Source organism: Centroberyx affinis, unplaced genomic scaffold, assembly GCF_046629955.1.
Source record: "Centroberyx affinis isolate AG114_WGS23_722 - 3 ecotype Tasmania unplaced genomic scaffold, CSIRO-AGI_Caff_v1 ptg000392l_1, whole genome shotgun sequence".
Lineage (NCBI taxonomy): Eukaryota > Metazoa > Chordata > Actinopteri > Beryciformes > Berycidae > Centroberyx > Centroberyx affinis.
In genome coordinates, this window is record NW_027279060.1 from 502633 (window position 1) to 528545 (window position 25913).

The 25913-nt window shown below is 42.5% G+C and overlaps 1 protein-coding gene across 1 annotated transcript in view; it reads left to right on the plus strand.

Moving 5' to 3' along the window:
• The window catches only part of fhod3b (formin homology 2 domain containing 3b), a 90379-nt gene that overhangs the window by 26292 nt on the left and 38174 nt on the right, over nt 1–25913 (plus strand). The window contains exon 4 of the mRNA XM_071516050.1: nt 24739–24806. Coding sequence (XP_071372151.1) covers nt 24739–24806 — 68 coding nt within the window. The remainder of the gene's footprint in view (nt 1–24738; nt 24807–25913) is intronic.

Genomic DNA, 25913 nt, shown 5'->3' on the forward strand with positions numbered 1-25913 from the left:
GTCTCAGTCCTCTATATGGTGGTGTTTGATAGAGCATAGTTGTAAAGAAAGTATTTTAAAGAGACTCTATGGCATTAGTTGTATTGACTTCCTTCCAAGACATTACCTTTTTGACATACTGTAGATACCAGCTCCCCTCAGAGAGATCCTGTTAGGTAATTGCAATGTTTGGCAATGGTAAAACTTTAAACCATTTTTTTCTCCTTCCTTTTTCATTGGCACGCAGAAGTAAGAGGTTAAGTGGAATTCAATTTCATGCATTTCTTCCTGTGGAAAGTTCCTGAATATGAGAAATGATTTTTCATTCCCAGTCTGGGACATTTCCCACTTGTCAGGTTTTTTATGGCTTAATTTTGCATTAATCTGCTGCCCCTATTTTGCGCTAAACCACTTTTCATGCCCCCCATTTCTAAATCGAGAAAGATGGTTTTAGAGGGAGAGAAAAAGACATGGAGGAATGTTCCCCTGCTAAGACGTCATGTGGTGTATGACTGTGCACACTGCCAGGCCGCTCTCTGAGGGACAAGCCTTTCCTGGAAATCTCAATTTACCTCTGAATAGTAGAAAAGGGACAATATATCACAGACCTGTATGTCTGCTTGAAACAAGGAGTTCATGGGGCACAGGGGCTATTAGTGAAGAGTTATGGTAAGATGAGGCAATGCTCTACCACATGCACTTGATTTGCTTTCCTCTGCATTTGATGACATCCTTATTGGTCTTCCCTCTGCCCGCAAATTCTGTTGACAATGTGAATTGTCTGAGAAAATAGAATCACAGTTGTAGCTATCAACTAGTACGTATCCTTTTGTATCACACAATTGATGACATGCATCCCTTGTCTGGATGCATTTATATTGCACGTTGTATACAAAGTAATAAACCACACTGTTCCCCTCACAATCATACTGATCTGTCACTTTCTCGCCTCCCACTGAAGGCCCCTGTTTCTCTCATCTGTAGTAACTAACTATAGACCTTGAAGGCGTATCACATAGTACAGTGCTATGGATCTGAGACGATGTCTTGAGCCAGCTCCTTTTGGTCTGTTCCCCATCAGGCAGGCTGCCTCAGCAGGGCCTCAGCCTGCCCGTGAGTGGAAATCTTTGGCCAGTGTTATCTTTGGAAAGTGTCGAGTCCACAGAAACCCAGGAGCATGGAGTCCAGTGTCAGCCAGACGTCCCAGGCTCACTATTACTAAGGAAAGAGAGGGAGACATTGTGCTGCACCCGGATGAAGATGAGTTGAAGAAAGCAGCAGAAAAGAGGACTGCAGTTGAGGAGTATCGAAAGATTATCTATACCGTTGCAGCAAACCAAACAGAAAACATTCCCTGCCCAGTTATGTTTGTATGTATCCAAAGTCTGGAGATTGCGCCTAAGGAAACCTGATCAGTGTTGTAGTTTACTGAGTGTTTTTTGGAACAACCAACAAAGACCACAGCCATATTTGAAAAGACCAGATGGGGGGACATGATGAGCGCTCTTTGACATTGAGAGCTCGCCATTGAGATGGTCTGAGATGGAGCGCTGTTTTTAGCTGACACAGCTAGGGGGTTTTGTCATGAAACTGAAGCGATGTGGGACAAAGAGCTCCATATGTGTAGTGGGCTGTAGTGTAACCCAAGTCCTGTAGTGAGGAGGGCCTCATCCACTTAATGCAGGAATCCATCTCATTCTGTCTGCCTTTATTGCAGTGATTTTCCCGTCATAATGACCCCCAAGGGCCAGCAGGAGATTGGATGGCCTCCCATACATTCTACATGTTGTGGTGGGGCATGACAAATTAGCACCCTACAGAAATGCTGAATTTCTATAGATGTTTGTCTCATCAAAACAGCATGTCCATTTCCTGACTTGGCAAATGGATAGTTCTGGCATAAAGAAACATTCGGAAGGCTTGTAGACAGGGACAGTTTCTCATTGCATCCACTGTTTTCTTTTGATGGGCTCGTTTCACTGTTATTATAGAATTTTATACATTTCATTTTTCATTTCATTTTGAGGACCACAGCTGGCCACTTATCCTATTTGGTGCCTTTTTGCATCTAACCATTCATATCTGCTGTCATTCTACTCATTTTTCAAAGGATGATTCTTATTTTTAATGTAGTATTTAGATTCTAGGGTTAGGATAGGTTCTTTGGCCTTTGGTGCTCTAAGACCCAGGTCAAACTGAAGTGCATTCCCATATAGCGATATACAATATCTACAAAATTTGGCTACTGGTAATATTAAATATAGTACTTGTTATGGTGAAACATCCTCGTTTTGAACAAAATGTAGCGTTGGTTGAATTTTTTACACATAGATTGTGAAATATGTAAAACTTGCTCTTTCTGCTTGATTAATTTAGCGTTGGCAGTAGCTACTAAAATTTGTAAAGCAATTACCAGAAACAAAACGATGCATTCCAATTCTGGTTCTCAAGACACCTAATAACCATCTAAATATCACTTGAAGGAAAAAACGAAAACATCCAAAAAACAAGAATAATCTATTTGCAGCTTTGCCCTGTTACACAACAAGCTTTAATTATTTCCTGGAGGAATTATTTGAAATCTTAGATGTGGGCAATTAAATTGGGCAACTATTACTCTTATCATCACCCGACCAAGCACTTTCTCTGTCACTTGATCTACTTGCATGACTAAAATATCATATCAGCTGTACCCACATAGATATTCTAAGTTAGATAAAGAGTGGTAATGAAAGAGTGACCTGAATTTTAACTGAGGGGCTTTGTCACCCTTCCAGAAAATAAGTAATCATCAGGAGGGAAAAGGATCGACGCGTTGTTTAGACTGTCATTCTGACAGCTGCCATGTGCTCCCATGCCTAATTCTACACTGTATTTTTATCATGGTTTTCATAGACATGTGCTTATGTTTATATTTAGCATACCCCCTTCTCTTTTAACAGATCAGCTGGTGACTCATTAGGATGGTTTGCAACGGAGCTGATTTATTTTCTGATCTATCCCACATATATTCTGGGTGGAGAAAGGTCTCACTTTCCTCTCACCTACATACATCACTAACCTACTGCATCAGCTTTCTCCAGCTGATTATTTTAGTAACATGCTCTATGTTTAGGATGAGTTAATCAATCCACCAAAGATAGTTTATGGAGATGTGCACAGTTAATGTGCACATCCCAAATGTTGGAGGTCCACTAAAATTAATGTATGTGTGTGGTGTGATGTCATGGATTAATTGCTTATTATTTGGTCAAATCCATTGTAGGGCTGAAAGAAATAAAATGTAATTGTGATTATTTGACAGAATATTGCAATTGTGATTTAAACTGCTATTCATATAAGTTTTTCTTGCCCTAAATTTTATAGAACTTTAAAATTGTTAAAAAAAATTAAATAAATAAAAAATAGATGTCAGTGTGCAGGATTTACTGAGTTTGAGTATGATGAAAGGTTTCACCAATACTGTACTTGATTCATGAACCAAAGATTACCTGGAGCTCTAAAACACCCTATTCAGAAATACATTTTGGACGCCTCTCTGTCTTAAGCAATTAATTGCAGCCCGTGCGATTTGGAAATTGCAGAAGTTCATATGGCAATTTTAATGTTTCTTTTTCGATTAATTTTTCAGCTCTAATCCATTGATCTGTTTAGTAAAGGCTCACCCTTTGATAACTGTTGACAGAGTCTGACTTCTTGGACTGTATTTACACTTAGGGTGAAGCCATATCTGTCCTCTCTCATGTTCAGTGTTATATAACACAGTGTCTGTCTGCCACCTCAGCCACCTCAGGTGCAGCAGGTCGTTGCTTATGCTGCAAATCATGCTGTTAGTAGTTAGGGACAGCGTTTCCTCAGTGCCTGGATGATTTACACAGGCAGAGGCCACAAAGCCAGCTTAGCCATCTGCTGCGCTATGCTACAGTGCTGCACCACCCATTAACATGTAACATGCTGGGAACACAGGTTGATGGCTTTTAAGGATGTCTAAGGAATTTTGGTCATGCTCAACAGAATGCAACGTGAAAGAACGCTCAGTAAATGGGGAGATCATTTATTTCTTTATTTTTACATAATGTCTACACAGTGTCATGCCACATGGCACCTGTGTGTAAGTCATCAGTTATCTCTTTGCTGGTGTCCAAAAGTGGTTTTGCTTAAACCCCTCACACTTCTGTAAGAAACCCACTTTTGTTTTTTTCATTGTTATTCCTTTCATTCAGTCTGTCCAGATGAGGTTTGTGTGCTATTCAGGCAAGAGCGAGGAGGACAGCACAGTGTTTCTTTCTACATTGGAATCTGTTGATTGTTTTCTACATTGATACTATAGTGGGTGGACAAGATAACAGAAACACCTAACAATATATATCAATTACCCAATAATAATACCTAAGGACTAGGGCCATCCTTTGCCTTCAGAACAACTTCAATTCTCCCTGGACTGCTGCTATACAAGTCCTGAACTGTGTGTAGTGGGAAATTTGCCTGTTCAGACAATTGAATTCATCCTTGTGTTTTGTTAGCAGTGTGGATGGGGGCATTATCATCACTGAACATCATGAGGGAACAGTGTTTGCATCATAAGGCGCACCTGGTGCTGTAAAATGGCCTAATATTCCTTTCCCATTACATAACCATATAGAGCAATCATTAGACCTAATGACTCCTGATGGCTGCCCATACATTACTGATCCATGTTGGCAACAGGTTGTGTGCTCCTTACACCAGGTTATATATCATTGTGTGTTAACCTTGGTTTCCGAATGGCAGCCTGTATGTTGCGGGCTTTGCGAAGCCTAAATTGCTTTAAAAACTCACATATTAAAGGGGTAATTATCAGACCTCTTTTTAATCTGACACACACTGGTAATTGGCATTCAATTTAACATGACTAACCGATGTAGCTGCCTTTGTGATTTAGTTACTTCAAAGTTAAAATCCTTTTTCATGTGGTGTTCCCACTACTTTGTCCACCCCCCCAGTATCATCAGGTCATCACCTTGACAACAACAAAAACACAAGACAACAGTAAGCATGTTGTCACCTATAGAATGATGCAATCTGCCTCGGGGCCAATCAACAAATATAGCACCTGTAATTGTAGCGCCCCCCTTGGGTCAAGTTTGAATGCCAGAATGCAGTGATGTGATGCGTTATTCTCCTGCGTTTGTCAAAGTCCAGTCAGTAGTGTGAACGGATGGAAACAGATCCAATTTCATCATGGGAGACAATCAAACAAAACAAGTGTGATATGTGGGTCAGAAGAATCATAAGATTATGCCCCATGGCCAGCAGTATTATAATAGACCTTTATCCTGCCTCTGTCATATGAACTAAAACAGCTGTTCGGAGAAGTCAGTGGAGTCCGGAGGGGAAATGATGGGACACAAACTCAGATTCCATGCTGCTGACACTGCGTTGTTACTTGAAATCAGCTCTGGACCGTGCAATCACTAACCCTTGAGCTCACTTGCATTAAGTCATTATAAGTGACTGATTATTTATAACAATTGAGATATTTTCCAACAACAAAGACAGAAATGGTGTAATAAAAAAGGAGAAAATCCATTGTCTTTGGGCTACAGAGTAACACATCTGTAATGAAGGAGCACCAGAGGAGAACAACAGTGTCTATAAATGACTGTCATCAGGCAATCTGGGTGACAAGGTCATCAGCATCTCCGCAGCAGAGAGGTGTATGGTGTAAAGGACACTTTTTGGCAGCCAGCCCAGCTCATCTACCAGCTTAAAGGCAACAGTATTCACACTAAAGTGAAGTCACATGTCTCTCTGCGTAGTTCCCTGGGATCTTATTGCTGTCTTTGTGGGCGACTCACAATGTCAGTTGGATGTAATGAATATGATTTTATTGTTTGTTTTCCCATTGTGGTCACAGATTGCTGGGGTTGGACATATTTGGTAGCACTATGTTTCCATCCATTGTGGAATATTTTAAGTTCTCATTTTCTCTTGATCTCTGTTGGATAGTCTTAAGAACAGCATGATACTGCTGGGCAAATATATTTCTTTATTCTGCCATGATTATATTCATAATACTCTGTCATTGTCTCTCATTTTACCAATATTGTGTTGCAGCGGATATTGACATCAGTGTGACCAAGGCTAGGCATTAACTGAACAAATCTCCTTGTAGCTGTTTTAGGTCATATAACAGAGGCAGGATGTTGTATTATTCCATGCTGTTACGGCTTTTTGTTGTGTGTATGTGAGCAGCTATACAGTCCATGGAGGGGATACAGATTTATCCCTCAGTATCTGCAGTAAACAGAGGAGAGGGAAGTCGGCAGAATGAAGGGTTTAAGGTCCAGGGATCTGACAGTCACCTGTACTGGCTCTCTGCTTGGCAGGCTGGATAAACAGTGGAGAACCCAGGCTGACCCCACTGTCAAACAGACTGATATGGATCACCTCAAACTTCACTCAGCACTTTATCTTTGTCTGTCTGTGTCTTTCTCTCATTTCCACAGTGATGTCAGTCTGTTTATTTTTCACTATGAGCAGTGATAACACAAAATCATACTATATAGCTGCATGTGCTACAGTTGGGTTCATATTTATATTGAGGAACTGCAAGACTCGGGTGCAAACGCAGACAAATTAAAACACAAATCCTACCACAGATCTGTTAATTACAGTTGAGGGCGGTTGGCTGGTGTGACGGAGTGGGCCACAGTGGCCCTGCGAACCAGGCCTGCAGCTGTCACACACATCACACACACACTAACTTCACTTGTCTCCTCCTCATTCCCCACTGATGTGGCCCAGTCAGCCCAGGGACAAATGGGCCCAGACATGGAAGACATTAAGACTAGCTAAAAACAACATGCTAAGTACAGACTCCCTCTCCGCAATGCAAACACAAAGTGTTCAACTCTGCTGCAAATATACACATTTTGACATGGACAGCAGGGGAGACAGTTTTCTTTATATTTATGCAAGCGGCTGCTTCAGGGAAAACTTAAGATGTAGAAACTTTTTGTGGCTTCAAGTAGCTGTGTTAACATACATTAGGATGAAAGAAAAATAAAAAAAACAGATTACATCCAGGTCAAGGGTTAACCTAAGCATGGAGGCATGGGAGGATATTCAATAGAAAATATGTAAGAAATAAAGACTTCAAACATGGTCTAGAATCTTTCTGTCTGTTGCATTCAGACTACAAATGGAGAGAGGGGACTTATGCAAGCCAGTCTCCCAAAGCGAGTCTCTCAAATTCAAACTAGCAGTCTGAGGAATGCTGCTGACTCTACTCCAGTTTCAGATCAGGTTTTAAGTCTGCGACCTTTGTAAATACTGCTATTCTTAAACGCCTGAATTGTTTTTAACTTTGAGGGACCAGTCAGTTGACGTCATCCAGTACTTAAGTGATTGCAGAGCATTTTTTGGCAGTATCAAAAATAGGAAGACATTAAAAGTCGAAACTACAATCCTGACTGTCTCTACATTTAACCTTTGGTGAGAATTCTCCTGGGGAAATCCCTTGGCTGTGTCACTAAGAAGCTGAATCAAAGCTCTTTTAATCACATCTTTACAGTGTTGAGAGTAAGATGTGGGGGGCCAAGAGCTCACTGACATGATTGGTAACAAATGACTAACTGTTCCGCCAGACTTAAGGATCCATCTCCCTGCAGGTTCTCAACCACAGTGTATTTTCTTTAAGGAGACAATTAGCTCTTGATGAGGCAGCGCAGCTCTAGGAGCTGTTGATATCAGGGAGTCAAAGGTCACTTTTTGAAGTGGAAAAGCCAGTGGCATGGACCTGCACCTCCAATGGGAAAACATTACCGGGCTTTTTCTTATTTGTGTGTTCAGCTCATCAGAATGGATACCAGATGCTGATATGTTGTTCATTGTAAATGTATCGGCGACACATTCAAATACATGGTTCAAAGTGAAAAGATAATTGTGTCTTTTGCTCTCAAGCACATCATCATTCTTTTTGAATCTTTGACTTGATGTTGCATTTTTGCCCATATAGGCTAATTAATTGAAAGAAGATGTGTAACTTCTCTGTCATTGGACTACATGTCGTAACATACTTTAGGTTCACTCAAAGTCCATGTGATTATGATCCCTATGACTATGTGAGTAGTGCTTTGTGGTATAGACTTATTGTATATGAGGACCCAAGAGGATAATTGGCTGTCAATCAATGGATGTTTATTATTCATGGTTTATTTTGCCCTTCCTCACTTAAGGAATAGCCTAATCTGTGACATTTTCATATAAATAAATGTCCAATTTGCTATCCTCTATACTCTTTATCTCTCTATCGCACAGTAGTGATTCTAGGTCATGAAACGTTTTACATTTGCTATATTTCCTAATCTAAACACCCGGTGTCGGGTAGGGCTTTCCCAGGAAAAACCCTCTGGTGCACAGAAAGTGATGTGCTTTACGTTTCTGATAGCAGCAACAGCGGTTTGTTTGGAAGAAACAGAAGAACTGGGTAGTTAGCATGAGCAGCAATAGCCACTGTGGCTGAACAGACAAAGAAAAGACCGGTAGCTACAGAAACTCAAACTGCACCAGGGAAAAAGACATAATACAGCACTGGCCACACTGTTTGATTGCCAAGTGATATCTGGGAAGTGCAGTACAAAAACACCACAGCAATGAGCGCTTATCACCAAAGATGTCAGCAGAATGAAGAGAAAAAAATGAGGCTCTCGCTGATTACCACTTTAACTCCCACAGTCATTGAAGACAGAAATGAGGCAACTGACTTTATTTTGACAAATTTGTCAATAAGCCATATTCATAATATTTCCTAGCCTTTTATAGTCTATAGTCAGCTTATCTCACCTCCTCACTTTCCAGTCATACAGTATTTAGAATATGGAACGATAATAGAAAATAGAAAAATCATATCCCTCCACCCCACCACCCCATGATCAAACGTATCAACAACAGCCCACTTGGAGTAGGCCAAATGAAATAGTACAGTTCCATTACCCTGACATTGTAAACAAACATGTCTTTTTCCCCCTCTGGATACCATTAGAAATGCTTCAATGTTTGTTTTAGTCATTGAGCAAAATGTGTTCTTTCCTCCCTCTTCATAGTTCAATAGTATGCAAATCATAGCATTCATTCACGAGCCGCCATTGTTCTCAGTCCAAATACAGCTTGTGTTTGTAAGCCTGTAATTGTGTGGTGTATTCTGGTCCGCTTATCTAACCTTCTCTCTTTCTAATCATGTAATATTTAGAATATATAGAGGTTATGTTGTCCGCTGGTTAAATCCCGTGGCTTTTACAGAGAGTGCAAAGGCTGCTTTGAGGCCTTTATGGAATCCAGCTGGCTCGGTCCAGTATTTCCAAAGTTCCACTTTTATCTGAACCAGATCAGAGCCAAACATAGTCCAGTCAGACACCCAGTGCACTCTTCAGGACTGCTACGTTGTTTAGAGAACATCAACACGTTTGTGATGATTAGACATGCACACTGAGATCATAGTTGTTCTCTTTCAAATATCTATTGTACCTGCTGATACTAGTCTTAGATGGTGAAGGAGGTAATCGAAATATGCAATAAAATGTGTTTTAAAAGGTCCCGAACCATGAAATTCGATCTGAATCAGTGAAATTACACCATGCATTAAGCCTTTGATATAGCAGCTGGTAGAGTATGAAACTGTAACCCCCCCCCAGCAGACACACACACACACACACACACACACACACACACACACACACACACACCCTTGCTAAAGTACTTTAGCTCCCAAACACCCCTCGCCAGGTGTGGCAAAATTGGACTGGAATCTCGCCCCTATTCTATTATGAGCGACTCCTGTTCATCACTGGCACGATAATCTACCTTCTGAATGTGGGTCAAACCTATTTGCAGGACTATTATGTCTCACAGAAGTCCTGTAAAAGTAAAAAATAATTAGATCTGCATTCCTACAGTAGATCACACATTCAGACTTGGATACATTTAGGCCTTTCTGAAATGTGCTGCTCAAGTTTGGTGCAGTAAAAAGTAATAATCTGCACTACGCATAAACACATGCACATGCAGTAACTGTGGATAAACAGGGATGCACACATGCCCAGTGTCAGTGCATGCACACACACACCTAACCACATTATTTACTCAGTTGTGTGAGGTATAACGTGGAGGTCTCCCTCTCTGTGTGTTGTTGAGAACACCTTTTGGTCAAGTTCTCCCTGTCTTCTGCAGCAGCGCTCAGGAGTTTTGACATTGTGCTGTGATTGAGCTTAACCACTACCAGGTGTGCTTGAAAGGTTTTGGCGAGGCTGGCACAGGGTCAAGACAGGGTGGAAGTGGGAGGGGAGCGAGAGCGAGAGCGGGCCGGGTACCAGAGGAATGGAGTTGCTTAATGTAAAAACATCAAACGGCCTGAATCTGGTACCAAAGTGTTAGGCTAAAGGTGTCTGAACTTGTTACGGTGTGATCATGCAGGGCTATTGCCTGCTGAAATTTGGTCTCACCCAGACCCAGAAAGGCCTCCAAACTCAGCATTATTGCGTTTTTCTTTTCTTTTTTTGGGAGGCGAAGGGTTAGGAATTCTGGAATGAACTTTGTAGGCGTATGTGGGTCGTGTGAAGTCATAAATATTATGTTCAAGATTTGGCTCTTAAATCTGGATGATTTTATGGGTAGGCCAGGGTCGATCAAGATGAAAGACAAATGAGGTGAGTTTTAAGATGAACAACTCATCCTGCTCTCTCTACAACAATCCCTGTTGGGCACAGAAAATTCTTTCTCCCTAACTATGAAATGTTTTGTTTTGAAAGACACTGGCACACCGACACTGCAAAGATATGTATGGTCATGTACCGAGCAAAATCCACACTTTGTGTATATTTTCTACATACTGAATTTCATAACACAGACAAGACACATTTTTAGATACTGTGTCTCCATAGATTCAGATGCAACCATGCATGCTCTCTCTCCTTCCTTCTCTTTCCGTCTCTTTCTCTGTTTCTCAAGCTTACCCCCTGCTGAGAAGAGAGCAAAGTCCTTTTATGTTTGTGTGTGTGTGTGTGTGTGTGTGTGTATTGGGGGGTATTTGAATTTATCATTAACAAGCTGTGCTAACTCATGTATAATGCAGCACAGTAGCTTTATTCCACTGGTCTCCCTTTTTGTCAAACCTGTTAACTCTACTCCCCATGCAAACTCAGTCATGCTTGGAAAAGAACCAGACAGAGACCTCTAGGGGCTGGGGGGGTAAAGACACCCACTTTCTACAGTCTTAATCACCATCAACAGTGAACTATAACTGAGTTACCTGAGTAGCTGATATTCTACAATGCAGAACAAGTTGCATTCTTATCTTTTCTATTGAGGCTCTATATCTATAATGTCAATTCTCTTTCATTTGATCTACTCTAACATATTTTGTTCCCCTGCCCTTGCATGATAGCACACACTCCCATATGTCAATACTTTCGTTTTAAAGACTGCCAGGAACGTCTTATCTCTGTCATCCTTAGAGACGCACAAACACCCAGTCTTCACGTGAAAACGCACGCACACACTTGAATCTCTTCAAAGGTTTTGTTCCGAGTAATTGTTGGCGCCATGGACAAAATAATAAGATAATGCAGTGTGGAGATCAGGTTGTGTGTGATTTGTGGGAGCTGTTGTAGCCATCAGTGTTGGTGTCTAATGTATCATTTGCAGGAAAAGAAAAGAGATAGAGGCATGGATAAACCACTCGTTCTGTTGCTTGTCCTATTTGACATTGTCAGATTCATGCAATCAGTAGCAGACTGTTAATCTGGAGTTAATCTTTGAAAAACTATCCCATGAAGTGCTCTTATTAGAGTAATGGGAGGTGCAGCATGTCCACTCCATCCCCTGGCTGCAAAATAAATGTTCAGGAGACTCTCTTATCCTACGGCATGTGGTTCCTCCCTAAATAATTGGAGTGTTGAGCTCTGCACACCTCTTGTCATCTTCATACCATGAATATCTTTTCATTACTTTGAGGTATGTTTTGTTGACATTGTTTTTTATAGCTCTGGATCCTAATCTTGGCTGTATCTCTCCCTTTTTCCCTTGCATGCTTTGCGATATGACGGCTGGCTTTGGCTAAATAAGGTAAGAGAGCACTTTACATTCTTTCTTGCCAAAAACACTGCAGATCCTCTGTAGTGCTGTGAGCCAGAACGCCTTTTTATCCTATCAGAAATTGAGGGTGCTTTAGTTGTGCCAGCCAATCCTTCCCCACCTTGACACTGTCATGCTATAAGGATGCATGACTGGCTCCTAATGGTGGTTTTCAAAAATCTCTTGGTGTGATTTATATTGCTAGGACATGTCTGCTGAAAGCCAGGTATGTCTGTCTACAAAATGGGCTGCAGTTGTCTCACTTTTCATTTAGGCAATCATTTTCCCCTCCTTTTTCATTGAAGATATGGGGTGTGTTTAATTTCCCAAGCATGCATATTTTTCAAAATAAAGTTTTTCTGGGAAGGAAAACACATTGGTCAGGTCGTCAGACTGAGAAGCTCATAAATACAGCAGCAGATCTTTCTCGCTCTCGCTCTCGCTCTCTCTCTCTCTCTCTCTCTCTCTCTCTCTCTCTCTCTCTCTCTCTCTCTCTCTCTCTCTCTCTCTCTCTCTCTCTCTCTCTCTCTCTCTCTCTCTCTACCTCTCTACCTCTCTCTCTCTCTCTCTCTCTCTCTCTCTCTCTCTCTATGTTTCTCTTTCTCAGCTATGACTGACCACCCATAGCTGTTCTTTTTCAATGAATGTTTGCACTTTGTAAACAAAAGAAATGAGATTTACTTTTTTGTTGAAAATAATCTGTGCCAAGGGTCCTCATAAATATTCTGTGACTTACTGGTTAAATTGAACAGATGTTTATTTGGGGAAAGTCATGCTTTTAGAAACACTCACTCTAAACTGTTTCTCATCAACATTTATTGGAAAATGAGCCCCGCCCCAACCATGAAGGTCAACGTTTAATAAGCGCTTTAAAGTTTGAGCATGGCTGAACAACACAGTTGGGGGAATAGATAACCTCTCATTTGACAGATGAATGATGAGCAAGAGGCCCAGTGCATCACTCAAAAAGGTAGAGAGGAGCCTACTGAAATATATTGGACTATCTCTTGTTTATTTTCCAACATAAAAGCTAGAGGTAACGTAAAAGCTCATAGGGCACTCATCTATTAGGATTATCATGAATTTGTGGAATCACATTGTAGCCTTTTTCCTCATAATATGAATATATGGCTGTTTGTGAGTGAGTGTGTGTGTGTGTGTGTACTTCGTTGTTTGATGGATTTGCGCTGAAGTTGCCCTTCCTCTCTGAGGCAGGCCCAGTGTGGTACAGTCCAGGATACTGTATCTCCTGCACCATGTTTTTTCAGACCAGTCCAAATAAACCTGGGGGCGCTGAGAGGCCCAGTGACACAGGAGAAAAATGACAGTTGACTCTCCCCCACAAGGTGACAGGGAGGATTCCCTGCTATGCTGGACTATCAATAAAGCTTGTGGTATCATCATATTTTTCTTACCACTGTACCCCAGACAGAATGGGCCGGGGGTTCACAGTGATTTGGCAACTTAATGGGCCTCTGATGGCATTAGTACTGTGTGCAGTATATAGTGAAGTCAAACTGCAGCTGTAGTAAACAGCTATAGAATTGACACTTTTAAAGCCAGGGGATGAGGTAGATGTTGAGCAACAGTATTTATCTGAGATCCACAGTCAATTTGTATGAGGAGGTAAGCAGTAAGAAGTTCAGTCCAGGGTCACAAGAACAAATTAGACATTTTTAGTATGCCAATAGGCAGTCATTAACTGCACTCGTTTGGCTTGCCAAGCAAATATTTAATCTTTATCTGCCAGCGCTAACATGAGTGGGAAATTTCTGATATGGTCCATGGGGAATAAAACAGTCAACACATCAGTCATTTGGCATTGTTGAGTAGGATTTCGAAGAGAAAGCAGTCAGTCATGTTGATTGTGAGTTTGTTCCAGTTGGGCAAACAGGTTGGCCCCAGGGGACAAAACAGGTCTTTCAGTCCTCTGACGGTCTGTGCCAAAAGTGGATTATATCCATTTCAATGACACCTCAGAATAAAGCCGTGTCTATCCAAACAAAACACCTCCTCGACAACAGAGGGTAATTAACAAGTCAGTACTGAACTGTCTGCTCTGTTCCATGAGAAATATTCTGTTCTATGGTGTTGGATCTTTATTAAACAAAAGTGTTTTGGATTGGACTGAATTGATATTTCATGCTCTTCTATATTTACAATGTCAGATTTTGGCTATGCTGTAGACCACACAATATCAAAGTCAGCCATATGCAAGAATACCATGCCTCTCTAATTATGCTGTTCATATTCATGGCTCTGTGCGGACCATTGATCTATTGTGTCACATCTCTTTGGTTGACTATAATAGCTGGAGATTTGACCCTTTCCCAGGCTCTGCCACCTGTCAGCAGTCAGATCATACCACAGCTTGCGGAGCACTTCTCACCCTGCTTGGCATAGCATAGGTACAGCCAAGCTCTAACAGCCTCTCTTGACAGTCCGCTCATACAAGGCCTGGACAGTCCTGGTAACTGATGTTGATGACAGATTTCTGGTTCGAAATGTACAAAAATACTGCAGCAGTAAACAGCTACAGTATATCATTTTTGCCACATTATAAATCCACCCATATCGACTAAAGTGGGAGAATGCTTTGTTGAATCTCATTGTGCGTCCTTCATGGATTCACTTGAACTCCATTTCACTGTGAAGAGTTTGAGAGCCAAATCCCAGAGGGAAAAAATAGACACTATAAAAGTCGACTCATGCACTAGCTTGTTTGATGACTGTACTGTAAGTAACTTTTATGCCAAGTTGATTATGGATCAGGATCAAAGACGCGGGTCACACAGTCAAGAAATGAGGGGTGTTGAGGATATTAGTGCTACACATTTTGTGGAAGTCAACATGTGTGCTCACAGAGAGAAAGAGAGAGAGAAAACTTGGTCTGTCCATTCTTTTTCTCCACTTATCTGACTCTTATCTGCTGCTGGGTTGCTGCTTATCTGCTGTTTTATCTAGAAAGGAGTCCACTTTTTTTTTAGCTTCCATGCTTCTGCACATACTTCAGTTCATACTTTTTCTCATTTTAGGATTTGGGTCATATGCCCTGTGCATTACTCACCAAATCAAATTCAACACATTTGATCTCTAAAAATTCTAAAACTTGTTTGATCCCACATGAGTTTTGTGATGCCGTTTTTGTTTTTACACCACTTTTGCGAATGCTCGAGATCAGATTCTTCCTGTCTCTCCTGTCAGATGTGTATTTAAGGGTCCGTCTGTCTCTGACTGGTGGAAGTAATTACCCATGGTCATTATGGGATGGGAGCAGCTCTGATGACAGCGGGCTGCTCTCATTAGACTGGATGTCAGGTTAACTAGATTGTGTCCTTAGCTAAGCCACTGACAGACAGGTGCCAAAGGTCCTCCTCCTCCTCACTGAGGAGACAGGAGGAAACACACTTTGCCCTGACAGAAATTGGAAAATAAACCAGAGAGGGAGATCTTCAGGGATCCCCGGGCCGCTTGTGCAGAAACCAGGTGTCTTGACAGAGAGGCTGCGTCAGAGATGGGAGAGCTTTTTAACATCTGTTTTCCAATACTCACAGCCGCAGTGTGGCCGGCATGGAGATGAGATGGAGTGGCGTACTGTCAGAGCTGTGTGTGTGCCTCCGCATCGGGCTGCTTCCTATTCCTAGAGCAGAGTCCGAAATAGATGTGGCCTCAGCACAACTGTGTTTATTGGAAGGAGTCTGCAGCGCTGCATTTCCACACGTGTCAGGTTGTTGAGAATAGGAGGCAGCAGAGGAAGTAAGAGGTAGAGAAGCAGCCATGGGGAGTGAGAGAGGGAGCTGAAGTAGGTTAGGGGAGAGTCGTTGAGGTCATTGCTCAGAATATTTTCCAGCGCTTGCTTAGGAAGAAAAAACATAAAAAATCCTAAATTAATTGCAATACTTGAAATAAAACGTGTTGTTTCTGATCATCATAAAGCCTAGATTGAGAAAAGCACCTGGCTCTGTGAGTGTTTTATGAGAGTCCCTGGATAAAAGGATAAAAATCCCTAGATAAAAAAAAGAACTGTAGCATATGTGCACATGTGTGATAGTGTGGGAATATATGAAGTGGGACTTGAAATCGTACCCTTTCAGCATCTGGTCCTGCATCTATAAGCACGTGGCTGCTTTTACTGTAGTAAGAAAAGCTGCTGGGCTGCAGTAGCTGCCAAGCGACTCTTGTGGAATGGCCTTGCCCCAGCCTCTTTCCGACCCAGCATATAGATTATATATAGATTATCAGAACAGCAATCACCCACAGAGTCACAGAATTAATACCAGTGAACAGCATCAGTTCACAGCTTCACCACTGCCAGCAATTAACAGAAGTTGATCTCAAGATTTTCACTGTATACCACAGCGCATGGATACATGCTTTAAATATGTTATAGCCGGCCTTGCCAGACTGTCACCACACCCAACCAGACCCACTTCCATTGTTGATCCCCTAGTTTATATCTGTGTCAGGCCTTTGTCTGGTCTGCTGAATGAGTACATGCCTTCTCTGCTCTCCGCTCCACTACTTATCTGTGTCAGCGTCAGAGAGTGGGGGGAAACCCTGGTGAGGAGGTGGGAGGGATATGAGAGCTATGGGGGTAAGCAGGGGGAAGAAAGGGGGGGGGTATCGGGGTGGGGGTATCGGTTTTGTGAGGGTCACCCCACCTGGTAGCTAAGGAATGACTCATTAGACAGGCAGGCACTAATGAAAGATTTGTCTGTCCTCACATTGGCCTTGCTGTCATGTCTTTCTCCGTCCCTGGAATTCTGCAGATTCCACCCTCACTTTCCACTAATGTTTTCTCTTTGACAGCAATCAGATAGCATCTTGATGGGTGCTGGTTAGCGTGCGATTTATTGAAGAGAGTTACCAGGGGATAATTAGCCTGCAATGCTCTTTAAGTGCTTTACAGAACATACTCAACCTCTCTTAGGAATAATGAGAGGGTGTATGAAGCTAAGCGGAGGATTTTGCTCCAAACAAACTATTCAAGGCTAAAAGAAAAATGCCACCGATGCTATCTAAAAGGATCTATTATGACTGACAAAAGCATAAATTTTTCCTGAGTATCTTATATAAACACATCAATAAACACGACGATCCGATTTCACAGTTTCCATGCGGGACAATGAGTGCTGTTGAGCTCTGTGGGCCAGGTTTTGTGTTTATTGGAACTTGGCGGAGGTATGCCTTGGTATCCAATGCCTCTGCCAGGATAGTGTGTCACAGCCCAGAAACCTAATCTCTCCACGGTTCCCGTGAGATTTTATTGACACCGCTCTCTCCCCTTGTTGTGTAGAAACAGTCCAGGTACAACATCCGTGAAGGAAATCAAATCAGAACCTATTAGTGTGGTTTATTTGCATGTTCCTCCCACTATAATTAAAACACTAAAACATGTGTGTCCACGCATATTTTGCTGTGGACTTTGCAAGATCCTTTGTAAGAGCACCTAATGATGATAAATAATACCATTTAGCTGCATTAATATAGTATGAGGTGATTGTATAGCAAAATAGGCACAAGAGTAATCCACATTTGATTTCCAGTGTTTACAATACTGTGCTGTTTGTTAAGTGTTTCCTGATTACCGGATTAACCCCATATTGTATAAAGAAGGATGAGTTATTATGATGATTTTGATCTTGTCCTACGCCTCGGCAGTTTGTCCCCTCAGAGACAGGAAGGGCAGGATGGTCAGGCCCTGTGGGTCCATGCAGGCCTTCCTGTGAAGCCTGGTCCCAATGACAGAGGCTTCCTCAGTCTGTGTGGCCAGGCTCGGCTTTCTCTAATCTAAACCATCATCTCCATATGTCTCCCATCACGGCTTCCAAAGCATTTGAAGAAACTCCAGGCGACAGGAACAAATTAATTAATGTCTTTATTCCTCTGTGCACTTTGTAAACGGTCTGTGTGAGTGTGTGCATATTCTGGCAAGCGTGCAAGTACGTGTACACACACACACACACATTTTTGCCATTAATTGCCTTGATCCACTTTTTGGTTGCACTCAAAACCCAAACACATTGAAAGTGATCTCATTCTTACCTGCATTCCCTCTTAATGATTTCCACCCGAGTGCATTAATCTCCTTTTATTGACCCATCATTCACCTTATGTTTTCGTTCAGGGGGAAAAAGATGAAAGAAAAGACGAAATCCCAGTCCACAAAGTAGCATGTTACAAGCTGATGCACATGTTGGGAGGTCTTCCACCTTAATTACTTCTGTTTTCTCTTCATAAATTCGGAACAGGAGGTTTCCTTTAGCCAGTGAGAAAGAAGGAGTGGAAAGAGAAGGAAGCACTTTTTTATTGTTGTGCTGCTGTGTTTCGTGACTGTAGAGGGCCATTGCCCGTACTGTAAACTCTATGGCTTCTCATGAAAATACCAGGAGACGAAAATGAAAGATGGGTCCGTTTATCCTTACACATGGCAGGCAGTGATGTGGCGATGCTGGCATACATGAGACTGTGTTCTCCCAGATGGCTACAGTTTGCCTGACCTCAGCCTGACCGCCGTCACCTCTCACAGACTCCGCGGCCTTTACTGACCGGTGGAACAGGCTCCAGGCTCCAGGCTCCACGACGGGGCTAAATGCAGCCATGGGCAGGGCGCTGGCTTGGGGCTGAAGTCCACTCTTAATGTCCGTCTTTGACTAGGCCAAAGCTTTGTAGCACAAATGCAAAAAAGTCTATTATTGAGTCCTAAAATTGTAATTTTCTTAAAATAAGTGGAAAAAATCTGCCAATGGGGTTAGATAATTTCACTTGTTTCCAAAGCAAATCAACTTGTTTCAGGAATTTTGTAAAATTAAGTGTCATTTTCTTGATCCCATGCAGTGATCTGCCTTATTCTGACTTGTGAAACTGCATTGCAAGAGTTACCTCACCTCATTGGCAGAATTTTTATCTTGCTTTACAAAAAATAAGATTTCAAGGTTGAATATGAGACTAAATGACTCTTTAAGATGGTTGATTTTTGCAGTGTGTAACGTTATTCCTATGGGGTAGCACAGTAACACAGTACCTCTGTTGCTATTAAAGTGTGTCTTATTAGTTGGTTACAGTTACCAAGATTGTTGTTTACAACTCCTCACAATAGGCCACAGCTATAAGCCCATTAGCTGCTATCTTCTACATTGTAAAGCCTGAGATAAGCTGCTTTTAATTCTATCCTAAATAAAATCCTGTGTGGATTATAATATCTGTCTGAGGGATTCTCACTGATCAAAGCAACTTCATGTAATAAATAGTGTATCTTTTGACGCCATTTTTGCACACATGACCTCATACTGTACAGTGTCAAATTCCTGTCAACCTTAGCATCCCTGTCCCACATGAAAGCTGTTCAGTCGATTGTGCATTGTAAGGAAGTTTTATACACAATCAACAATGACATGCAAGAGATCCTCCTCTGCAGCCTCTTGTCTGACAGCCCCACTCCTGAAAGCAAACACAGTTTAATTTATAGCAGTGTTCGCGGGGCTGTCCTGCCCAGTGGGGTCTTTGCGGGTTTCCTGGCTGTGCTTTGGATGTGGTTTATGTGTTCCGCCTGCTGTGCAAAGCATGAGCAGTGGTAGTCATCCTTTTCATTTTATGGCGCTTTCTGGAAATAAAGGCATGCGAGCAGATAAGTAACTGAGCATGTAGAAGTGTTTGTCCAGGGAAAGTGTGGAAGGTTGTCGGGTTTTATTAGCAAACAAATTCTGATAGCTGTCCAACAATGGGTGGTGTGGGTTCGGGCGCGGTTGGGATTGGGTAAATACATAAAAGTGACCAGTGACTCACACTTTGAATAGCTGGTATTGAATGTAACAATACTGTGTACTGGCATTGACACACAGAGAATTAGAAGGTATCTGAAGCAGCGCTGGACAGAAATATCTCTAAAAGTTGTCTATCCCAGTAGTAGGAAGACCAACCATGGATTCCTGGCCTGCCTCTTCACTCTCCTCCTCCGGGTAGTAGGGTAGATTCCAGACGGTTACAGGAATTCACCCGCTACTACTCCTATGATTGTTATAATTATGAGACCATTACATCCCTGTAGCTATTCCAGCTGAGAAAACGTGAATATGTATGGCAATTTAGGAGCAGAAAACAGCTGCTCACTACGGTACTTTAATACGAGGTATCAAAGGCAAGCTTTCACTCTGTTGAGTCATCTCACTTTCAGGTTCTTGTCAGTAAATGCCCAAGGTAAATGTAAAGATGACAGGAAAACGGTGCTGTTTTGGATGGGGGAGAGAATAGAGGACTCGATGTGTCTTGTGTTCTTTTGTGAAGAATACATGGCGTGACTAGATGGCTCCGTGGTGTGAACTGCTAATGGTGTACTGTCTGAATCTCAAGGTCAGGCTGTGGAGAACTGGTTGGCTGCTGCAATTTGTTCTCCATTTTTATTCTGGCTGTTGTTGCACCTCCAGTCTGAATTGATAGGTGCCTCTCTGCAGTCCAGAATTTGTGGCAGTGCCTCAATATCCACTATCTACCATCTCTCCCTGCATCCTACCAGCCTCAGGTTTGGCTTGGCACAGTAAGAAATCCATGACGAATGTAGCGGGCCACTGAGTTTGAAGTGTGTGACGTGTTCCCTCTGAGAAGACAGGGTTCGAGGTGAACACGATTTGAGAGTTGAGATCCAGATACATTTCCTCTGAATAGATGAATACCCAGATTCCCTCCCTTTTTTACTTTATTTTCCCTCCTAAACGGGGAAATGCAGAAGGCCCATACTTTTAGGGTACATATCTGTGCCAGCTGGTATGGAACTAATCCGCACTGAGCTATTTCTCATTAGAGATGGGCCTCTTTGGGAGGTGCGTCGGTGTGCGGACTGTGGACAGGGACAGGGAAGGAACTGTCTGTTCCTGCAGATGGGCTTCATTTAGTGGTGGGCAGGAATAACTCTCTGACATTTTTATTGCGGTCCGGTCTACAGGGCCGAGTGGAGGAGCACAGGTCCTTTGTGTGAATGGCAGTGGAGCTCTGCATGGAGGAATTTCTATGCCATGCCATTGCTGATTGCCCCCCCCTGCCCTCTCTCTCTCTCTCTCTCTCTCTCTCTCGCACGCACGCACGCACGCACGCGCACGCACACACACACACACACACACACACACACACACACACACACACAAAACATGCCCCTCTGGGATTAGTTGAAACTCTCTTACAGCCCAGTTGCTGGTAGGACTGCATCACTGTCATGGTGCTGTGATCTGGGCTGAATCATAAATTCTGGATGCAATTTATCTGCTGTTTGGTAGTCTCTTGATATTAAACAACCACACTCAAGATATTAGTGTCTTATCCTTTTAATGTCTGGAAGGAAGTGTAGTTAAGGGTTTGGGAAGGAAAAGAGCACACTGATTCAAGCCCTGGGTTTAAACATTGAAGTGGGACTACAAATCAACTTTGTTATGTGTGGGGAAGGTGTGATGAGTAACCCACAGTGTCATCCTCTGTCTCCCCACTCCAGTGATCAGAGAAGTGGGCTGTTTAGAGATCCCTAATCTAAACTCTCGAGTCATCCTCCTCCTGAGGCACAGAGCCATGAATATGACCCTGTCCTGACCTGCCACAGCAGAAAGCTCTGGTTCCTCTCCACAGAGTGTGGAACATCCACAGTACCCCGAGCTCTCACCTTGACCATGACAGAAACACTGTGTTGGGGTGCGGTGTGGTGCCAGCTGCATGAAGGTCATGAAAGAAACTTCAAAATATACATAAGTATTTCATTATATAGATAGAAAATGACAGAACAAAATTAAGATTGCTTCTGCATAGAAACACTGGGAAAACACATTGTGCTGTTCTATCTATATATTTTTATCCATGTTGTATTTTTCCAGTCACAAAACAGAATGCGTCACATTTCTTTCCCATGATTCATAAAGTCATAAATCGGCATCACAGCAAAATCTTGTTGTTTCCCATCTTAATACTTCTGGACTTCTGCAGATTTATTGTGGGTGTCGATGCCAGTGACTTGCTGGGACTCTTCCGTAAAAGACCAACACTAATCTTGATCACCATCTGAGCTATGTACAGTATGGCACTCAACGCACAAGAGGGAATGTGCCCCCCCCCCCCCCCCCCTAACATTTAAAGCTGTGCTCCACTCATATGGAGTAACATCACAGTCATAAATTTGAAACAGGGCATCTTCTAAAGATAAGGAAGCCTGCTGGCCTGGATTGGGAGGTGTTTGATTTCAGTGTGTATCTTCATCAAATGTGAGCCTTTTAACCACATATGGCCCAGTCCCAGGCTGTCTGCACTACAGATGCCCCACCGCTGCCTCTGAAGGAGAGGAGCATGGGGTGTGTACTGTTAGCACAACCTGGTCCCACAAAACCTTCTCTAGATGTGTCCTGGGACATGGCACCAGGCTGTTTCACCTATGGTTTAAATCTAGAGCTTTGAATCTGAATCAGGCTTTGTTTCTCCCTCAACACTGTCTCACTAACCTGGATTGAAGGGCCATTAAGAGAAATGTATGTTTGTTAAATATATAGTGAAACAAAGTGCACATGAGTGCGGACGTTTTTCTATATAGGTTAAATATATAGTACCAGTCAAAAGTTTGGACACCACATTTTTCTTTATTTGTACTATTTTCCACATTTTAGAATAATAGTAAAGACATGAAATAACACAAATGGGATTATGCAGTGACCAAAAAAGTGTTAAACCAATCAAAACTATCTTATATTTTAGATTATTTAAAGTAGCCGCCCTTTGCCTTGATGGAGAGGCAAAGGCTTTGGAAAGAAATTCATACAGAGGTATCAACTTCATATTTGTCTAAGAAACAAATTTCAAGCATTTAAGCATAAGCCTTTAGATCAAAATGGCTTTAAGATAATGAAAAACATAATACATTCAATCAGGTGTGTCCAAACTTTTGACTCGTAGTGCATATAAAAAAAACCTTTCATGTCTAGATTTTTAATAGATTTGTCCTTTCTCGACACACTACAGGTTTGGGTTTTATGATGTTGCATGATAGTGGTCAGAGTATAGTGGTTGTTGCTGTGCTTGATGTTTTATGTGTAATGTGAAAATGTTGCATGTATAAGTGGAAGGCACCCAAAGATATCAGACCACCACTAGTCTCTCTGTCTGTTCCAGTGTCTAGAAGAGTCTTGTGTGTGCCCACAGAACTGGCAGGCAACACACACACCCTCTCTCTCTCTCTCTCTCTCTCTCTCTCTCTCTCTCTCTCTCTCTCTCTCTCTCTCTCTCTCTCTCTCTCTCTCTCTCTCTCTCTCTCTCTCTCTCTCTCTCTCTCCCTCTCCTTCTCTCTCTCTCCCCCTCTCTCTTCCTCTGTTCATCAGCTGAAGGGATTTACTCTACGGCCGAGGAGGCCAACAACAATAATGAATAGAAGCCTGTTGCTCTGAATCCCAAGCATATGCACTCATCAGATTGTGTGTGTTTCTCACACTTCTGAATAGAATTAGTCGCAGCTGTTTATGAAGACAAAGAGGTCATGGACACAAGGGGTTTGTTCATGTGTGTGTATGTGTGTGTGTGCACGCGTGTCTGTTTGTGTGATGGGTGGTGGGCAGACAACACAGGATAAGTATGTTCTGTGTGCTTACAGTTTCTCTCTCTGGTGTATGTGTGTGTGTATACAAGCTGAAACTCACACACATTCATGCACCAACAGTAATAAATCTCTCTGCTTCTTGCCTCTTCGGTCAGGACTGCAGTGAGCTGTTTGGTGGGGGGGAACAGACAGACCAGAGGCACATGGCAAAGTGCTAGTCATGTCTTTATGTAGTCCCTGTGTGTGTGTGTGTGTGTGTGTGTGTGTGAGAGAGAGAGAGAGACAGAGAGAGAGGGAGAGAGTGCATACTGCATACCTGCCTCTTTGTGTACATGCAGGTCTCCTGTCAGTGCAGAAAATGCTGAGAGAGAGAGCACTGTACTGTATGTTGCTGTATCTGCAGCAGCAATGCAGGTTTTGCTGAGTCAGAAAGAATTCACACAGCAAAAAGGCAAGCGAGCTACGCAGCACTCTGCTCAACGCTGCCACTCCCTGGCAGACACTGCAAACAGCACTGACAGTGAAGCATTGCCAAACTAGCTGCAGCAAATGTATGCCACCATCACAAGGATCTGCCGTCTATTTTCTGCGGTACCCTGTGGAGTTTCCGTAACTGATTAATGGAAGTTGTTTGCCATTGTGGTGGCTATTGGCTGAAGTTGCTGCCCTGACTTTATGGCAAGTTGCAGCTATGGCTTTGTCAGCAGGAAACGTCCAGTGTTCTCTAACTCTCCACAGATGTGCTTTGAGTTGCTCCTACTGTTCTTTTTCTCCCACAATTCCTCTCGCAGCATATTTTTCACATTTAGCTACATGGGATAATTGCTGTCAATGATATGTGAATTAGACACAAGGAAGTGATTTTGAAGGAGCAATCTGTAGTCCATGGATACATAATGTGTGATAAGTAATGCGTGGGCTTAAGTGATTCTGTACAACAATAGAGAGTTACTTTAATTTTCACATGAAGCTGTTATCTCAATCTCTTGTCCCTTTGGTATATTCACTTTTCCTTATCACTGACAAGGAAAAGTACCACACCTGTGACAGTCAGCTCATTTTTTCCCCTTTTTTCCTTTTCTCTCTCCCTGCAGAGAAACTCTACAACTCAAATGGACGGGAGCTGCGGAGAGCCCTCTTTTCCCTCAAGCAGATTTTTCAGGTAATTTCCCCCCCTCCTTTACCTCTTACTAGCCCCTTAAGAATATCTGTATTAAAACTACAGCTAGAAAGATTCAGTGGCTTCCATCGCCATTCCTGTTCCTCATGATCTCATCGACATTTTCAAAATTTCCATATCCTAATCATATGAAATATTCCTTGTCATGCTTTCTCCTGGGCTTTGAACATTCATGTGCATACACACACACACACACACACACACACACACACACACACAAACATTACATGCATCTGTGCACACACACACACATACACCAGCACTGAGACCCAGTAATGTTTTCTTGAGGCAGAGTTGCTGCGAAGACGCTGCCTCCGTGGCAGCTGTGCAGTGTTCTGGTCTGGTTTTGGATTAGTACTTCACACACTGGGCCGGCCTGTGTGGAGGAGGAGGGTTAACCATCAGACTTGGAGACACTTGGATGGAAAAGAGAGCAACAGAGGTTGACACAGGCCCAGAATAGATCAGGATACCTCACTCAATAATGGAATGGGAATGGCTTTGGGAATGGGTGTCAGCTGAAGAGAAGCACTGATCATTCAGTGTTAGGAAATAATCTCTCCCTCAATCTCCTCTCATGACATCCCAATTACGGATATCAGTATGGCTTCTTTACATTGTAGTAGTGTAGTGTACATGTATGAGTCTAACAGCAGCTGTCCGTCCTTCTGTTTCTTTCGATGTGAGTTCACTCTTGTATCTCCAGAGTGTTTGCCAAATGACTGGAGTCTCCATCACAGATCTTTGGTAAAGTTGTTCTGGAAGCACTCAGACGTATTCCTGGGAGAGAAGGAGTGCTGACCACCCTACAGTGTTTATTGCTCTCTTCCTCTCTATCCCACCTGAACAGTAGACCGTATCACAGAATGCTTAAATCCTGCTGAAAACCTCCTGCTTAGCCTTAAATTACTGAGTCATCGACAGGTGTGAGAGACGCAGGTGGTTTTGTCATCTAGGACACTGGGATAAAGTGGAGAGGCCAAAGCAACAGGAATCCCTTTGAGCAAACTGCAAGCTGACATACAAGCTCAGCATTTGCAGCACACTTTGTGGTTGCACTTGTCATTTCAATGTGATTAGCACTGATGA